Source organism: Pelobates fuscus, chromosome 10, assembly GCF_036172605.1.
Source record: "Pelobates fuscus isolate aPelFus1 chromosome 10, aPelFus1.pri, whole genome shotgun sequence".
Lineage (NCBI taxonomy): Eukaryota > Metazoa > Chordata > Amphibia > Anura > Pelobatidae > Pelobates > Pelobates fuscus.
In genome coordinates this window covers 35,143,558-35,163,219 of record NC_086326.1, presented here as the reverse complement: position 1 = coordinate 35,163,219, position 19,662 = coordinate 35,143,558, and the positions used below count along the sequence as shown (strand labels likewise).

The following is a 19,662-nucleotide window of genomic DNA, read 5'->3' as shown; positions in this document are numbered from 1 at the left end:
TTTGACATTCACAGGCTTACTAAAGACTAAGAGTCAGGAATACAAACATGTATTCCCAGCACTATAGGGCTAGAGTGGCTGTTTAGGTGACCGGTCCCCCTCAGGTCACATTGAAGGTCTTTTTACTCATCTTTTCTCACACACCGTGCTGGTCTTGCTGTGCCTAGCCCTTCTAGTGGCCGTCTGAGTGACTACCGCTAGTGCTGTTACAAGCCAGCAATGTAAACGCTGCCTATTCTATGAAAAGGCATAATTTACATTGGAAAGAAAAAAACTGCAGGGACAGCTTAATGTAGTGGCTCTCTTCACTATAGTGTCCCTTTAACCTATAGTAAGTACATCCAAAAGTGAAGTAGTTGGTCCAGTTTGTATAGTGCGGATTACCAATTCTGGCTAATCACTGAACAGTCCCTACTGACAGCAGTCTAGGTTTGCCAGCAATCCAGGCCCCCCTCAATTAGATTTAAGCATGTAAACCACATAATATAGAGCCCATCTAATTTAGAACTCAAACTCATTCGTATGAAGCCTGTAGAAAGATTGTTCCACGTAGCAATGGATTTTAATCACATTCCACTTCCAACCAGGGAGTACAGCATTAAAACTATTTGCAGTAACACTTTTTAGAACATTCTGTATGCACTAAAAGTAGTATTTTGGGGGAATTTTTACATAGGATAGAAAATTTAACTTTGCAATACTTATTGTAATATGGATTCTGGGTGATTTCTAATATGTAGAACACCATTTTGTTTTAGGATATGATTTTATATGCAATATTGATGTTGCGCTTCATTTAATTTTTTTTAATGCACACTTGGCATATGGTCTCATGGTCAATTCCACTTATTGCTCTATTAGGCTTGTTTGTGTAAGAATGCACAGTGTTTGCTGTAGAAATTCTGTGTAGAGTTTAGTATTTCTTTGGAAACGCTTTACACATTAGTGTATCAAAACTAGTAAATTTGTTACCATGACAATTGCATATACATTGGACACACTATCCTTTAGATTGTAAGCTTCTGGGCTATCTAGCTAAGCACTTTGTATAAAAGCTTCAATGGCTAGTTATCAGCTTACGGGCATGGGCTCTCTCTACCTCTTGTATTTGTCTGTGTATATTGTACAGCGCTGCAGAATCTGTTGGCGCTTTACAAATACCAGTAATAAATAAAAATACATAAGATACAGGGATGTATGTGAAAAAGCTAAATGTTCAACAATTGCAGTACTAAACCAGGGAAGCAAAAAATAAAAAATAAAGATATTCAGGGGGATTTCCAGATTGGACAATTCCTAGTTTACAGAAAAATCATATTCCATGTTTTATATGTATTTCCTATACATTGGTTAAACATGTTTTGCACCCCCTTCCTTCTTTTCCCAACTGACAAGGAAACTTTTTTAAATTAACAAAAGATACTTTATTGGCACAATAAAAAAAAAAAAACATTTTCAAAAAAACATTATTGCATTGTACCCTGTAATATATTGACAGATGACCCAGAACGACCATTCTTTGAGTCTCCAAAAGGGTTAAAATGTTCTTAATACAGTTGTAGTAAGATTAACCTCATTGTCAAAGGAGCAGGAACATATAGAAAACGGTTTCCAGCATTGAAAAGGGTTGCAACGATCCAGTGTTATAACTTCAGCCCTCGAATGGGCAATGTAACAAGTCTATCATGTACACTTCCAACCTCTTCGCCCCCAAATGGATTAGACTAATCACCAATTTAAAAAGGATTCTGTCCCAGAATAATGAACAAACACTGTTTGAACCAAAAACATTATTTCTACATTTAATGGTTAATGTACCATTACATGCGAAATTATAGTAGACCATCTACTGTGACACCATCGGCAATTCAAAAGGAAACCGGCAACTGTATATTTAACAATTTATAATCTAAAATTATCTTAACATCTGAAAAGGGTTGGGAAGATTTTAGGCATGGCAATATTACTTCACTATTAAGCAATGCTCATTTTTGTAGGCGTTTCCAGCAGAGGGCGTAATCGCATAGGCTGTGGCTCTTAACAGCTAACTGGAAGAAAGGGAATTAGTTCAAAAAAGATCCACAGGTTATGCCTATTATCCAGATCCCATAGTCAAAACAAACCAGAAAATCTGCCATTATCAAATGCCCAAGTTACTCTACCACAGTCTGTTCGGAGGATGTTGAGTTTACCTCTTTGAGTTAGCAGAGGAAGTTCTGTAAAATTTTGGGGGTATTTTCTTAGCCTTTAACAAAGACTGTTGTAGTGCTCTTCCTATAGTCTCTGGGATATAGGTAGTCATAAGCACAGGTGCACATAAACTATCATGGCCATTTAATTAAGATTAGGAAGGAAATAAAAATCACTCCCATTCTAAAATACATTGCAGAGTAGAGGAACACTTTAGTGTAATTAGCTAGAACATCCTGTTGTACAATTTCTCCAACTGAGATTAATTGAAATTGCTGAAAGCCTTGTGTAGGAAGTATATTAGACCCTCAGGGTGCACAACTCCCCAAAATAGACTTTGAAGAAGAAAAGAAAAAGAAAAAAAGTCAATGAGCTTTCGGATTAAACAGAGATGGGGGAGGTGCCCTTCTGTTTACGTGCCAAGGCTCCTTGGAAGCCAAAACAAAAACTTCAAGGAAATTACCTGCATGTAAAGGAATATTTCAGAATGGAATTTGTTACCAGGGACTTATTTTCCCCCCCCTTTAACTATAGTTTTAACCTTTTTGATTCTCGAAACATAGTAACAATTTTGAGACAGACAGCGTCACATCTGAGCAATGTCTTATTAGCTTATGATTCTAAACAATCAATGGTGCATACAGTGTCACGTGACTACCCTAAAATCCTCAGTGGTTGACTAGCTGATACAAATGCAGTAGTGTGTATTCAAACAGCAGGTATACTATGAAAAATTGGACATTATATTTGCTACAGACAAGCAAAATCTGTCCTGTAATTTGAGTCATTAAACAGTTGAATCCTTGACAGATCTACAGGCATAGAAACATAATCTACCCTTGCAGTGACTGTGGAAGAAAGGGAGAGCGGAGCTGTACCGGTCCTACTATGATCTGGAAACATAGGGAATTAGATCAGTAATGTCCTTACTTCCAACTGGGGCAAATACAGAATGAAATGAAGCATGCATCATCTATTCTCAAGGAGAACACATCCTAAATATAGGTCATCAGTAAACTACACAATATGTTTTTGGTTTTATAAAGAACTGGAGCGTCCTTAAAGCTTTGGATACAAACAATTGTAGCCAATCAGTCAGATGTCCTTATGATGTATGAATATTGCACATCGGAAATAAAGAAAAAAAAAAAAAGAATCCTTATATTAATCAGTCCATAGGAATCCGTATCAGCATGATGACGTCGCTGTGATGGGGCTGAGTTTTAATTGGTGGACAGGTGACATGAGAGGGACAGTGTTCAAAACTGAGCTTGGAAAACTGAAGCAAGAGTTCTCAAAAGTATTACCAATGTTAATTTCTTCACTGAAGAAGGACAAAGAGTCTCTCTTGCAGGACACTACAGGGGCACCTTGCATGGAAGAGAAGACCTCAGATTCATAGTGGAGTAACTGGCCCATGAAACTGAAGTTGGGTGAGATGAGGCTCCGTCGCTGTTTGATATAATCAAAGGCTTCTTCCAGACGGAATCTTTTGGTCTTCATAAGGTAAGCAATGCAGATGGTTGGGGACCTGGAGATGCCAGCCTCACAGTGAACAAGGACCCTTCCTCCAGCACGTCTCACAGTGTCTGTTTAAAAAAAAAAACCAGAAGAATGTTAAATGAAGCATGTCGAGTACAGACTAGCCAAAAAAAAAAAAAAGACAGAACATCAATGAGAGATTTCAGTATGGCAGACAAAGAATATCTCACTTAAAGAGGGACTTGAAAGGCACTTTTCACTTAAAGACAGACTTGAAACCCATATACTGAATAAAGCTTGGAAGACATTCTTTGGGGTTTAACAAATCGGTTACTTTTTTACATTTATATCCTAAAATGCTTTCTCTAACATGTTAAAGTCAAGTAGTTAAAAGCCAACAAGAGATTGAGTTACCATGGCAGCATGTCTGAGAAGGTACATGAAAGTGGTTTTGGGTTGTTGGACTTCTACATACCACAGTAATCATATGTCCATTAGCCAAGTTTATGGGGAAGTACAGTCTATTGTTACAAGAGGAAAGCTTGCTGGAATTAATGGCTACTACAGACAAGAAGGCTATTTACAGGGAGGGGCAGCTGTAATTACAGACTGTGCGGTTTATTTTATCTTCTAAATACAAGCTCTAAGGGTCAAGATGGGCAGAATTACCTGCTTATGAACATGCCCATTAAATTAATGATTCCCTTTTCTGGTTTTAGTCTCTCTGCAGATGTCAGAGATTGTATTTTACTTTGTCGTAAAAACATGTTGTGGACTCCCACCCACCATCAACCTTAAACATGGACCCTTACTGTGAGAATTGTAAGGGAGAAAAAAAAAAAAAACACAACTACAGAGAATTAATTTTAACAGCTAAATTTTCTTTAAAAAATAAATAAATAGGATTCATCTCAGAGAAATACTAAAGACCACACAATTTTGGTAAAAAAATAAATAAATAAAACAAAAAAAAAAGTGAGTGAATTTGGGCACAACTGGAAAGGGCATTTGTGAAGTCCAAGCATTGTCACCTTTGGAGTGCAGGCACAGTGGGGGTCCTTACCAAGTGTGCTTTAAGCATCTTTTTCTAAAAATATTTATTTGAAACAGTGTTTATGATTTGTATCATCCATGTTTGTATATTTACTACATAAACAAAAACAGACAGACATTCCCGCAAGTATTTTGTTTAATGTGCCATTATTTAAAGGACCACTCTAGTGCCAGGAAAACATACTCGTTTTCCTGGCACTAGAGTGCCCTGAGGGTGTCCCCACCCTCAGGGACCCCCTCCCGCCCGACTCTGGAAAGGGGAAAGGGGTTAAATCTTACCTTTTTCCAGCGCTGGGCGGAGACCTCACCTCCTGCTCTCCTCCTCCGATCCGCCTCGTCTCCTCCCCGTCGGCTGAATGCGCACGCGCGGCAAGAGCTGCGCGCGCATTCAGCCAGTCACATAGGAAAGCATTCATAATGCTTTCCTATGGACGCTGGCGTGCTCTCACTGTGAAAATCACAGTGAGAAGCACGCAAGCGCCTCTAGCGGCTGTCAATGAGACAGCCACTAGAGGACATAGGGGGAAGGCTTAACCCATTCATAAACATAGCAGTTTCTCTGAAACTGCTATGTTTATGAAAAAATGGGTTAACCCTAGCTGGACCTGGCACCCAGACCACTTCATTAAGCTGAAGTGGTCTGGGTGCCTAGAGTGGTCCTTTAAGGATCTAAGGGGAGTCAAAATGCCAGTGATGCAGTCATAAGACATAGCATTAAATCCTCATAGAGGGTCCATTGAGAAGGAATCTTACCAATAAATTCTATTGCCTCCTGAAAGTGTCTGCTAATGTCTGCTGTGTGGTTGTCATCCACCGGGATCCATTTATAAATGTACTGATCTTTGTAAGAGTCTGTGCTTTTCCTGGAGACATTCAGTAAGGCAGTGATATGAAGGTCAGACAGGAAGTCACATGTGGAAGCGTGATGGGCACTGCCTAGGTAAAGGAATGGAAGAATCTCGACTGGGCTGCCCTAGAAGGAAAAATAATAAAATATGTATATTAGATATGCAGGATATAAATCAAAAATAGTCTCAACTGAGGTGAATTACAAATACATTTATTCACTTAACAGCACTTTGGATTAAGAGGGGAATACAGTTTCAAAATGTTGTTAATAGCAGGTTTGGATGAATTCACTACAATTGTGTTTAGCAAATAAACCACATACAAGTAAGCCCCTCTTGCTTTATCTCGTTTCCAGATAATGTTGTCCAATAGTAACTCGGATGCTTTACTCATTATTCAATTCAAAAATAAAAACAAATAAGGGTTTTTTTCTGGTTTGTTTTCTTTGCATCTGAAACCTAGAATTATAAGCCGGTGACTCAGCAGTCTTTACCATCTAGATCTTTACCAACCCACCCACTGGTGACTACATGATCACTTCTTGGACAGACCCAAACCATGAGGTCACCTAAGGGTATTCTTGCAGTAGATGGCTTTAATCCCTTCAATTCCATCCAACTATCACTGTGCAAGTCTACATACTGTATCCCACGCATATTTGGAAGATATTGCCATCAAGGTTTTTTTGTTTTTTAAAAAAGGATGAAAATAGAGGTTTCATTATATAGAGTTTGCTCCATTTTATACAATTTCACTCTACAGATTTAAACATTTTGTTCTGCTGGAGTGCCAGATTTAGCCTGTTCCCTGACCATTCAATGCAACTCCCAAAACACCCAAACTGTCAGATATGAGGGGGGAGTGGTTTTACTCTCAAAACAATTGACTATTTACACATGGCCTTGTTTAGGAGATATATATAGATATATATATATATATATATATATATATATATATATATATATATATAAAAAAAATAGAAAAAATAGAAAAAAATCCCATGCACTCACGCTTTAATGTTCCTGATATGCCGGGTGCCAAAGCCTGGACTCCAAAGATACATAGAACGCCAAATGATAGCTGCTCACCGGTCTTGTTTAAAATGCAAAAGTTTTATTTAATCATATTAAAAATCTGTGACCAACGTTTCAGTCCCCGCTCGGGACTTTCCTCAGGGTCAGACAATAAATGATAGGACAATACATATTGCTTGCAATGTATGTCAATATATAGCCATAACAATGATTGTAAGTGACTCACCCAGGTGCATGGTGTCCTCGGCGTTTCCGCCGTGTGTACTTCCGGGTATGCGCATTAGGTGTCAGCTCAGCACTGCCCCCTTTCATCTACGTATCCGAAATTTTGTATTTCAAATGGGATGTGGGCAGCATATTAACCGTGCGTATGGCCTCAGCTATGCTTCCGGGTGTGCGCGAGCACCTAACCCGTGACTCCACCTCCAATATGGCACGTGACTGGTATCGTCACGTGACGCATGCCGTGTCGGAAACGGCAAGCGGGGCGTTGCTAAGCAACGTAGTGCGCATGTTACACCGGTTGTATAAAAACGAACTCGTGTGTTAGTTATAAGGACGAATGCATGTGAATACGATGTGATGAAAGTGATGTAATATTTTATGTGACATGGTCAGCTAATGAAAACAATAAATATGTATCTAATAGAGACATGAAATATATTTAAATCAAACTAAATGACACAAAGGCTGCATCTCATAGGAGTGAAGCTGTATATGTTATGAAAGTGCTGAAGGAGATACTTTAACAAGTAATTCATTAAAGTGATGATGTGCAGTAATTAAAGTGCAAAGAATGGTGCTGAAAACCATACAGTAATGATGGTGCAAAACTGGTGTATAAAGAACATAACTCTTAACGTCATAGCCATAACATATCAATTATATCATTAAAATACATGTCTACAACGCCCAAATAGGGGGTAATAGCCTGTATGTCTAAAATAATACTGGTACTGCATTAAGGGAGCTAAATAAATGAATAATAGGGAATATTTTCATTCAAACCCCTAGGGGCCACCGTGTCTAACTGGTGTATCCAATATGCTTCTTTCTGAATTAGCATTTTGCCTCTGTTGCCACCTCTCTTAGGAGGGGGGATGTGGTCAATACCCACAAATTTCAGGGAGGCTAAAGGATGTCCTTTGTCGAAGAAGTGCTTGGCGACTGGCTTATCACTGAGTCCATCCCTATAGGCTAGCCTGATGCTGGAACGGTGACCCCTAATACGTTCGCATAATTGCGTCTCCGTCTTACCCACGTAATAAAGCCCGCATGGGCATATGAGCTTATAGATGACGTGGGTGGTTCGACAAGTGATGGTGTGCTTGATGTCATATACTCTATTGGTGTGTGGATGATTGAATTTTTTTGATGGAATCATATGTCCACATGTCACACAACCAAGGCAACGAATGCATCCTCGTATGTTGCTCTTGGTTGTCTTGGAGTAACTGGCGATCGGATCCGTGTGCATCAATATGTCACAAAGATTTCTGTTGCGTTTATAGCAAATCATCGGAGGTTCTTTGAAAATCTTAGGAAGCTGATCATCAGTGGCCACCATCTTCCAATTTTCTTTAATCATTGTGGAAACCCGATGTGAAGAATTGTGGAACGTCATGGGGAACACCATCCTCTGTGTCGGTTGTACATTATCCTGATTCGTAGCTGTTTTGGCCACAGTAAGGGCGTCCTGGAGTACCCGGCTTTCATAGCCTCTATTTGCAAATTTCTGCGTCATAGTATCCAACTGTGCTGCCATCATATTCGGGTTTGAGTTGTTGCGGATCACCCGTTGGAACTGTGCTTTGGGTATCGATCTTTTGAGTGCAATGGGATGAGCGCTATGGGCATGCAGTAAGGTATTTCTATCGGTAGGTTTTGAGTATAAAGAATACTCAATAACGTTCTGCCCCCAGGTTAACTCCAAATCAAGGTATTGTGCCTTTTCCGCACTTATGTTGGCCGTAAACCTTATAGGTGATGGTAGATGGTTCAATGTAAATATCATATGTTGTGCCTCTGCTTGTGTCCCTCTCCAGATAATAAGCAGATCGTCGATGTAACGATAGTATCCTATGATGGAGTCCCCATATGGCTGTAGGATATGTTCTATTTCATATACATACATGTATGCATTAGCATACATTGGGGCTACTGAAGACCCCATGGATGTTCCCGCCACCTGGAGGTACCATTGTTCCTCAAATCTGAAATGGTTGTGATGGAGAATGAGGGATAGTAACTCCAAAACAAACTCTATAGGTGGGCCATTGTAGACTGGAGAGTTACATAGGACCTGTCGCATGGCCTCTATTCCTTCTGTGTGGGGTATGACCGTGTAGAGGCTGGACACGTCCATTGTAATGAATACCGGTGCAGTGTGGTGTAGTTCCAGGCCCTTGATTCTGTCCAAGAGTGTCCGTGTGTCTTTGACACAGGTAGTCAAGGCCTCTACTGGTTTTTTAACAACATAGTCCAGCCATTGTGCAATGGGTTCTAATATCCCATCAATGGCTGACACTATGGGGCGTCCAGGCGGTCTATTGGCGTTCTTATGTATCTTGGGGATACTGTAAATCACCGGAGTGCGTGGGTGGGCTTTGTTCAAAAATCGATACAGCTCTAATCCTATGTAGCCTGCTCTTAAGGCCATATCCAGGACATCCGTAATTTTCCTCTGGATATCTAAGGTAGGGTCCCCAGGGAGTAAACGGTATGTATTTTCATCCCGGAGTTGCTGTTTAAGATCTGCTGCATAATCGGTATAGTCCATGAGGACTATGCCCCCTCCCTTGTCCGCTGGGCGGACAACAATGGTGTGATCTTTCGCCAGATTAGCCAGCGACTTTCTTTCTGATTTCGTGATGTTGTATTGCGCTGTAGTATGTTTCGTGGCAATGTTCTGTGTCATCTTGGCTGTTGTCATAAGAAATGTCTTAATAGAATGTTTATTACTTGGTGGGTCGAATGTTGATTTCAACCTGAATTTGTCGATGTCCGTATCATGGGACCTGATGGTATCTTTGGCTGCATGGTGAAAGTGGTCCTTAAGTCTCATGTGTCTTCCAAATTGGAAAAGTTCGGTGCTCCATTGGAATGGGCTGAGTTTGCTGGTAGGAACAAATGAAAGTCCTTTACTGAGGATGGTAGTTTCTGAGTCACTTAAATGCCTATGTGAGAGATTAAAGATGGGCGTTATCTCCTGAGAGGTGGTTTGCCCCTGGGTGCTACTTTGGCTCTTGCCCCCTCTCCTAATTCTGTGCCTTCTTCGCTTCGTATGCGGCTCCTGGTTACCGCGCCCATCTCGGCTACATCTAAAAAAGGTGCCGTGTGTGCTGGGATGTCGTTGTCTGACGCCGATTCTCCCGATGTAATGTCTATAGTGGGTATATTTGGGCGTATGACCCTTTTTCGGAAGCGTCTTGGTCTGGGTGGCCGGTCGCCAGATAGCCACCTATAAACACGATGATCTTGGTAGTCTTGCTGTACCCTCTCATATTTTTGTTAATCTCTCACATAGGCATTTAAGTGACTCAGAAACTACCATCCTCAGTAAAGGACTTTCATTTGTTCCTACCAGCAAACTCAGCCCATTCCAATGGAGCACCGAACTTTTCCAATTTGGAAGACACATGAGACTTAAGGACCACTTTCACCATGCAGCCAAAGATACCATCAGGTCCCATGATACGGACATCGACAAATTCAGGTTGAAATCAACATTCGACCCACCAAGTAATAAACATTCTATTAAGACATTTCTTATGACAACAGCCAAGATGACACAGAACATTGCCACGAAACATACTACAGCGCAATACAACATCACGAAATCAGAAAGAAAGTCGCTGGCTAATCTGGCGAAAGATCACACCATTGTTGTCCGCCCAGCGGACAAGGGAGGGGGCATAGTCCTCATGGACTATACCGATTATGCAGCAGATCTTAAACAGCAACTCCGGGATGAAAATACATACCGTTTACTCCCTGGGGACCCTACCTTAGATATCCAGAGGAAAATTACGGATGTCCTGGATATGGCCTTAAGAGCAGGCTACATAGGATTAGAGCTGTATCGATTTTTGAACAAAGCCCACCCACGCACTCCGGTGATTTACAGTATCCCCAAGATACATAAGAACGCCAATAGACCGCCTGGACGCCCCATAGTGTCAGCCATTGATGGGATATTAGAACCCATTGCACAATGGCTGGACTATGTTGTTAAAAAACCAGTAGAGGCCTTGACTACCTGTGTCAAAGACACACGGACACTCTTGGACAGAATCAAGGGCCTGGAACTACACCACACTGCACCGGTATTCATTACAATGGACGTGTCCAGCCTCTACACGGTCATACCCCACACAGAAGGAATAGAGGCCATGCGACAGGTCCTATGTAACTCTCCAGTCTACAATGGCCCACCTATAGAGTTTGTTTTGGAGTTACTATCCCTCATTCTCCATCACAACCATTTCAGATTTGAGGAACAATGGTACCTCCAGGTGGCGGGAACATCCATGGGGTCTTCAGTAGCCCCAATGTATGCTAATGCATACATGTATGTATATGAAATAGAACATATCCTACAGCCATATGGGGACTCCATCATAGGATACTATCGTTACATCGACGATCTGCTTATTATCTGGAGAGGGACACAAGCAGAGGCACAACATATGATATTTACATTGAACCATCTACCATCACCTATAAGGTTTACGGCCAACATAAGTGCGGAAAAGGCACAATACCTTGATTTGGAGTTAACCTGGGGGCAGAACGTTATTGAGTATTCTTTATACTCAAAACCTACCGATAGAAATACCTTACTGCATGCCCATAGCGCTCATCCCATTGCACTCAAAAGATCGATACCCAAAGCACAGTTCCAACGGGTGATCCGCAACAACTCAAACCCGAATATGATGGCAGCACAGTTGGATACTATGACGCAGAAATTTGCAAATAGAGGCTATGAAAGCCGGGTACTCCAGGACGCCCTTACTGTGGCCAAAACAGCTACGAATCAGGATAATGTACAACCGACACAGAGGATGGTGTTCCCCATGACGTTCCACAATTCTTCACATCGGGTTTCCACAATGATTAAAGAAAATTGGAAGATGGTGGCCACTGATGATCAGCTTCCTAAGATTTTCAAAGAACCTCCGATGATTTGCTATAAACGCAACAGAAATCTTTGTGACATATTGATGCACACGGATCCGATCGCCAGTTACTCCAAGACAACCAAGAGCAACATACGAGGATGCATTCGTTGCCTTGGTTGTGTGACATGTGGACATATGATTCCATCAAAAAAATTCAATCATCCACACACCAATAGAGTATATGACATCAAGCACACCATCACTTGTCGAACCACCCACGTCATCTATAAGCTCATATGCCCATGCGGGCTTTATTACGTGGGTAAGACGGAGACGCAATTATGCGAACGTATTAGGGGTCACCGTTCCAGCATCAGGCTAGCCTATAGGGATGGACTCAGTGATAAGCCAGTCGCCAAGCACTTCTTCGACAAAGGACATCCTTTAGCCTCCCTGAAATTTGTGGGTATTGACCACATCCCCCCTCCTAAGAGAGGTGGCAACAGAGGCAAAATGCTAATTCAGAAAGAAGCATATTGGATACACCAGTTAGACACGGTGGCCCCTAGGGGTTTGAATGAAAATATTGCCTATTATTCATTTATTTAGCTCCCTTAATGCAGTACCAGTATTATTTTAGACATACAGGCTATTACCCCCTATTTGGGCGTTGTAGACATGTATTTTAATGATATAATTGATATGTTATGGCTATGACGTTAAGAGTTATGTTCTTTATACACCAGTTTTGCACCATCATTACTGTATGGTTTTCAGCACCATTCTTTGCACTTTAATTACTGCACATCATCACTTTAATGAATTACTTGTTAAAGTATCTCCTTCAGCACTTTCATAACATATACAGCTTCACTCCTATGAGATGCAGCCTTTGTGTCATTTAGTTTGATTTAAATATATTTCATGTCTCTATTAGATACATATTTATTGTTTTCATTAGCTGACCATGTCACATAAAATATTACATCACTTTCATCACATCGTATTCACATGCATTCGTCCTTATAACTAACACACGAGTTCGTTTTTATACAACCGGTGTAACATGCGCACTACGTTGCTTAGCAACGCCCCGCTTGCCGTTTCCGACACGGCATGCGTCACGTGACGATACCAGTCACGTGCCATATTGGAGGTGGAGTCACGGGTTAGGTGCTCGCGCACACCCGGAAGCATAGCTGAGGCCATACGCACGGTTAATATGCTGCCCACATCCCATTTGAAATACAAAATTTCGGATACGTAGATGAAAGGGGGCAGTGCTGAGCTGACACCTAATGCGCATACCCGGAAGTACACACGGCGGAAACGCCGAGGACACCATGCACCTGGGTGAGTCACTTACAATCATTGTTATGGCTATATATTGACATACATTGCAAGCAATATGTATTGTCCTATCATTTATTGTCTGACCCTGAGGAAAGTCCCGAGCGGGGACTGAAACGTTGGTCACAGATTTTTAATATGATTAAATAAAACTTTTGCATTTTAAACAAGACCGGTGAGCAGCTATCATTTGGCGTTCTATATATATATATATATATATATATATATATATATATATATATATATATATATATATATATACACATACATGTACATATATATACATATATACACACCCTTCTTCCAGAACATAAAGGGTAACCAGAATTAAGAGAGAATATTCCCCAGTAGAACAAGATTCCTTTAGCCCTGCAAAGATAATCTCATAATCCTAGAGAAACGGCCAACACTGACTAGGAATTAACCAACTGCCTCCCAAATTGTTATATCACTGCTGGGGCTATGAATTATAGAAGTCACTAGTGTGGTTTAATAATTCCTTACAACAGAAAGAATTCAGTTATAAGGGGGAAAAGGTATTTGTATTTTACATACTGCCATTAAAGTAGTATTTTATGTTGGGGGTGGGGGTAAGCATATAACAGACCAAGAGGTAGATAGAATGGATATTGTACTGTAAACCTAGAGATTATATTCCTATGGCTCCAGGGCTTATAAACGAGCTCCAACCAGGGACTGATGTAAAGGCATCTTTACATACACTGAGCTCTAACAATGGATAGCTATAAGGTATTTACACACACAGTGCTCTGACAAGGGGTAGCTATAAGATATATACACACAGTGCTCTGACAAGGGATAGTTATAAGATATATACACACAGTGCTCTGATTAGGGATTGCTATAAGATATATACACACAGTGCTCTGAATAGGGATTGCTATAAGATATATACACACAGTGCTCTGACAAGGGATGAGTCACACATGAAACAGATTCTGAAGCATCTCCCCACCAAGGTCAGTCTGACACAGCAGCACATCATGAATGGCTAAGAGCAATAACTATTGATCCCGGAAACAGGTCTACTCATTGCATGAATGATGCTTTACTAATGGGTCAAAAGGAAATCAACAAGACAATTGACTCTCTGTACTGGAAGAGTAACAGGATCCTTTTACTAGGTTTTAACTTTGTGGTGTTTTTTTTTTTTATTTCAAAGGTATAAAATAAAAGTTAAAGTAGCAGTTTTCTATAAAGCTTGCTTTAAGGGACACTTACTGAAAAATTCCTCACATCCTATCAAAGGAAACTAGCATTATTAACACTTTAAGACCAGGGTTAAGCAAGCTTCACATTCTCAGTGCTAGTAGGTGGTTGGTTCTGAAGTAGTTAAATTAATGCTTCTTTACTAAAATCCTCCCCAATAGTAAAATCCCTTTGTACAGGATGTGACAATTCTTCAAATTCGATCACAAAGGTTTAGTAGCTTTTCAGCTATAAATCTAGCACCAAATTCAGGCCAATGAGACACTGCAAAAAATGCCAACAGCAGCTCTCACAGAATCTCATGTGAACAAATAAAAACACAGGCAGTTTATTGTAACAAAATGCAAAACTCAAACATGTAAAAAGAATCACAAGGTATAAATGGTTATATTGTGGTTCAGTCAGCTGCTGACAATGGATAAACATATATATTTACATATGACTGACCTACAAGCAGTGAGGAACATTTAGACATTGTATTCCCAGTAACATACCTGATCATATGATGGCTTGAGGAAGGAAGTCCGCTTTTCACAGACGATGAGGTTTTGCTCGGTTTCATTTTCCTCTGCAGTCAATTTTTTCTGATCAACGCAAAATTCTGGGTATTCAGAATAAAATGACTCATATCCGCCTATAAAAAAAAAATGTATATATTAGTTTATTGTAATCTAAAATTCCTTTTTATCATAAAACAAATCATTTTGTGGTGAAGTACATTCAGTCCTTGTACGAGTTCTCTTAATGAGATACAGTAATTAATTACAGGATTGGTGACCCTTTCATGTCCTGTCCCTCAGCAACAAGACAGTTATGCAAGAGATTATTTAACATTCAGTGAGATCATGAATATCTAGAAGGATTGGGTGTTGGGACACCCTGTCCAAGACATTTAGAAGATCTGAGGAATCCTCTATCGTGTGCCACATGGTGTATCCATAGATCATTTCCTGTAGGTGCCGATTAATCCCCAGATCAGATTTTTGCTCCATATGTTGTGATGTAATTAGAGGCTCTGGGGAGATCAGGTTAGGTTAGAAAAGGCCACTAAATGGGAATGCACAACAATTCTCATGGATAATAGGTCTCTTCCTGTATTGGGGAGGGGGGCCAGGAAGGTGACAGGACAAAAGGTGGGATGGGGGAATAATTATCCATTACTTGCACAGCCAAACCTCATCGCCGTGTAAAGGAGGGAAAAAAAAATAAAAAATATAGATAGCTAAACGAGCAAGACAACGATACTCTGAGCATATACACCAGGTAGGTGCAGATAGCTGTAGTGACAAGCGATATAGAGAGAATATATATATTAATATTTTTTCCTACATTCATATAGAGCATCGACCTAAACCTCATAACAGTGCAACAGGATATTGTAATTGTTAATTCAGTATCGTGGTAGTACAACAAAAATGAGCCATTTGCAGGGAACCCCATGGAAAAGAAAATTTATTTATTATTTACAGGATAATAAATATAAAGATAAAAATTAGGGTCTGAAAAAGCTAATGTCAACAAATCAATAAATATGATAAAACATTTCTATACAAGGCCACGGAAATAGTGGCTTTATAATGTAAACAGCGATTAGACTATGACAAAGAGGCAAAGATTTGATAATAAACCTAAGCCGACGGAAAGAATGGGTCTGACAAGAAGCAATACATTTAACTTTAAAAGAATGGACGAGTCCAACCCATTAATCAAATGGATACATTAGAATTCCTCCAAGCACAATCCAGGTGTCCTTGCAGTTAGGGCAAGGGGTCAAATCAATCTCCAAACCACTTTACTACTGTTCCACTTAACACCCAGCCCCCGATTTAGGACATTTACTATACACATGGGAACATTTGCATATAAAGAAGTGACGAGAGAGCTAAACAGACACAATTTGACCTGCAAATAACCTTCTTTAACAGCCCTCATCCGACATAGAAGCTGCCCCGCAGGGGGGTTTAATGTCTTTAGTATCCCCTTTAACTCCTGGGGAATAACACATGTAAAACAATGTAACATGTCCAGTTACAAAGCTTGAGGGGTTTAGTTATTCAAAGCTTGTGCAATTGCAGTCATAACACAAATAGAAATGAAGCTCATAGAATAGAATGCCATTATTACCCCAATAATTAGCTTAGTGCCAGGCCCATTGTTTAAGGAGAAGGCAAAGGGGGAGAAATAATAGGAAATGGTAAATAACTGTCACTTCCTTCAATTCCCTCCACATTGAGGGGAAATAGATTTACTACAGCACCAGCTTTGCCACTTTACAATCAGACTCCTAGTCTAAGTAAATACGTTTAAACTTCGTGGAGCTATAAATACGAGGTCAGCAGCTGGTCACGTAAGGCTGTCAATAAAAAGGACTTGGTGAAATCTCACTGTATGTCAGGATTCAACATAAGAAGGATCCCAAATTCACCAATCTACGAATAAGCCTTGAGAAACTGGCATTTTCTTAGATAAATATTTGCTTTCAAATATTGAAGTAAATACATATTTGACCCAAACAATTCGGCACTTTAATCCTCATTGTATTAGTGGGTGCCCTGTACTCCCCCCACTTACCCTTTAGGAAGCATATCTTGGGGCCAGAAGACAGGCTGCCCAGGGTATTTAGGGCAATCTGAGCTGTGCTGTCCTTCTTCAGTTTCTGACACCTCTGTGTTCTCTCATCCAGGATTACAATCACTGAGATCTGGCCACCCAGCAGCCGTCCCCGGACTCCCTCATCTGGCACCACGAAATGTAGAGGGACTGTCCCCCCCCGAGCCCTGCGGAGGAGAACTGAGTTGAGGTTGACATTGAGGGATCCCCTGACATTGGAGGTAGAGTAGGGCAGGTAGGGTCTACAGTCCAGGACCAGGCAGCGGGCATGTTCCTTCCTGAGTAGTTTATGCAGCAGCCGGCAGGCTATGGAAGTCACCTTCATGTCTGAGAGCCCAGTGCCTGCTGTCTGATTACTATGAACTGAGCGCAGTCAGAGCTGTCTGGGCTTTAAATCCCCACCTGGCGGCCACATGCGCTACACTTTCGCCTAGGGGGATCCCGCAGCTACTGCTCGCAGCTCATTGGTCCGCCCGCCTGTGACGGCAATGCCCATATTAGGAGAGTGACGTTACCAGTTGCCCCATTCATGGAGTGATGGCTGGACATGCCCACTGCTTGAAGGCGATAACCCGCCTACCCTCTCTCTGAGTCAGTCCGAGAAAGAGAGCAGGCTCTGATTGGCTGATACACCTGTCAATCGTAACAAATCCCTCCCACCTATTCCAGCTCTGCTCTGTTCACAGGCTCATTCAGCACCTAGTATTCTGCCAATTTTATCAAACAATCAACCTGTCCTGCTCTGTTATCCCCCAGCACTGCTCTCAGTGCTCTGTTACCCCCCCCAGCACTGCTCTCAGTGCTCTGTTACCCCCCCCCAGCTCTGCTCTCAGTGCTCTGTTATCCCCCAGCTCTGCTCTCAGTGCTCTGTTACCCCCCAGCACTGCTCTCAGTGCTCTGTTACCCCCCCCTTTGCTGTCAGTGCTCTGTTACCCCCCCCCCTCTGCTCTCAGTGCTCTGTTACCCCCCAGCTCTGCTCTCAGTGCTCTGTTACCCCCCCCCCTTTGCTCTCAGTGCTCTGTTACCCCCCTACTCTGCTCAAAGTGCTCTGTTACCCCCCCCCTTTGCTCTCAGTGCTCTGTTATCCCCCAGCTCTGCTCTCAATGCTCTGTTACCCCCCCCCCCCCCAGCTCTGCTCTCAGTGCTCTGTTACCCCCCCCCCCCCACACACACACACACAGCTCTGCTCTCAGTGCTCTGTTACCCCGGTGTTCTGTTACCCCCCAGCACTGCTCTCAGTGCTCTGTTACCCCCCAGCTCTGCTCTCGGTGTTCTGTTACCCCCCCCCCAGCACTGCTCTCAGTGCTGTGTTACCCCCCTTCTCTGCTGCCAGTGCTCTGTTACCCCCCCCCCCCCACTTTGCTCTCAGTGCTCTGTTACCCCCCAGCACTGCTCTCAGTGCTCTGTTACCCCCAGCTCTGCTCTCAGTGCTCTGTTACCCCCCCCCCCTTTGCTCTCAGTGCTCTGTTACCCCCCTACTCTGCTCAAAGTGCTCTGTTACCCCCCCCCCCCTTTGCTCTCAGTGCTCTGTTATCCCCCAGCTCTGCTCTCAATGCTCTGTTACCCCCCAGCTCTGCTCTCAGTGCTCTGTTACCCCCCTACTCTGCTCTCAGTGCTCTGTTACCCCCCCCCCCCTTTGCTCTCAGTGCTCTGTTATCCCCCAGCTCTGCTCTCAGTGCTCTGTTACCCCCCCAGCTCTGCTCTCAGTGCTCTGTTATCCCCCAGCTCTGCTCTCAGTGCTCTGTTACCCCCCCAGCACTGCTCTCAATGCTCTGTTACCCCCCAGCTCTGCTCTCAGTGCTCTGTTACCCCCCCTGCTCTCAGTGCTCTGTTACCCCCCCTACTCTGCTCTAAGTGCTCTGTTACCCCCCAGCTCTGCTCTCAGTGCTCTGTTACCCCCATCTCTGCTCCCAGTGCTCTGTTACCCCCCCCCCCCTTTGCTCTCAGTGTTCTGTAACCCCCCAGCTCTGATCTGTGTTCTGTTACCCCCCCCCCAACACTGCTCTCAGTGCTCTGTTACCCCCCCCCCCAGCTCTGCTCTGTGTTCTGTTAGCCCCCAACTCTACTCTGTGTTCTGTTACCCCCCACGCTCGGCTCTCAGTGCTCTGTTACCATCCCCAGATCTGCTCTCAGTGTTCTGTTACCCCCCCCCCCCCCGCTTTGCTCTCACTGCTGTGTTACCCCCCAAGCTTTGCTCCCAGTGCTGTGTTACTCCCCCAGCCCTGCTAGGTGCTCTGTTATCATAATGTACTGCTCTGTAACACACCCACACTAGCCCAGTGTTACTCATTTAACCAAACTTTGCTCTGGGCACCATATTCAGTTCTTTCATTCATCTACCTCTGCACATTGCATCAACCTACACACTCCTTAACTACCTCTGCTCTGATCACCCACATACCTACTTCTTAACTGCTTCTGTTCTCCTCTGTGCACCTACTTTCCAACCCCTTAACTATTTCTACTCTGTTGTGTTCTTTGTAACTACATTTTTTATAGTAATGCACAAAATCTGCCCTAGTAATGTAATATGCAAACACCTACCCCTTAACTAACCCAATTCTGCGCACTTACCTATCCAGGCCTAGTGCAATTAACCACCCTTCTTAAGTACCCAAGCTCTGCTGTGGGCAGATAATCACCACTAAACTACCCCAGCTCTGCTGTGCACTGTCCACTTTAACCATAATTACCCCAGCTTTGCACTGTCCACCCATCTAACCCATAGTTAATCCAGTTTT

General features: G+C 42.3%; 1 protein-coding gene across 1 annotated transcript; it reads right to left on the bottom strand.

Annotated features, from left to right (window-relative positions):
- Window positions 1–1,439: 1,439 nt before the first annotated feature.
- DUSP5 (dual specificity phosphatase 5) lies at window positions 1,440–17,330 on the bottom strand. Its single transcript, XM_063434599.1, has 4 exons — window positions 16,883–17,330; window positions 14,806–14,945; window positions 5,479–5,698; window positions 1,440–3,779 (listed from the first exon to the last, which is right to left on the bottom strand). Exons 1-4 carry the CDS (start codon window positions 17,244–17,246, stop codon window positions 3,379–3,381), a joined length of 1,125 nt encoding a protein of 374 aa, XP_063290669.1. The 5' UTR covers window positions 17,247–17,330; the 3' UTR covers window positions 1,440–3,378.
- Between the last annotated feature and the right edge of the window lie 2,332 nt (window positions 17,331–19,662).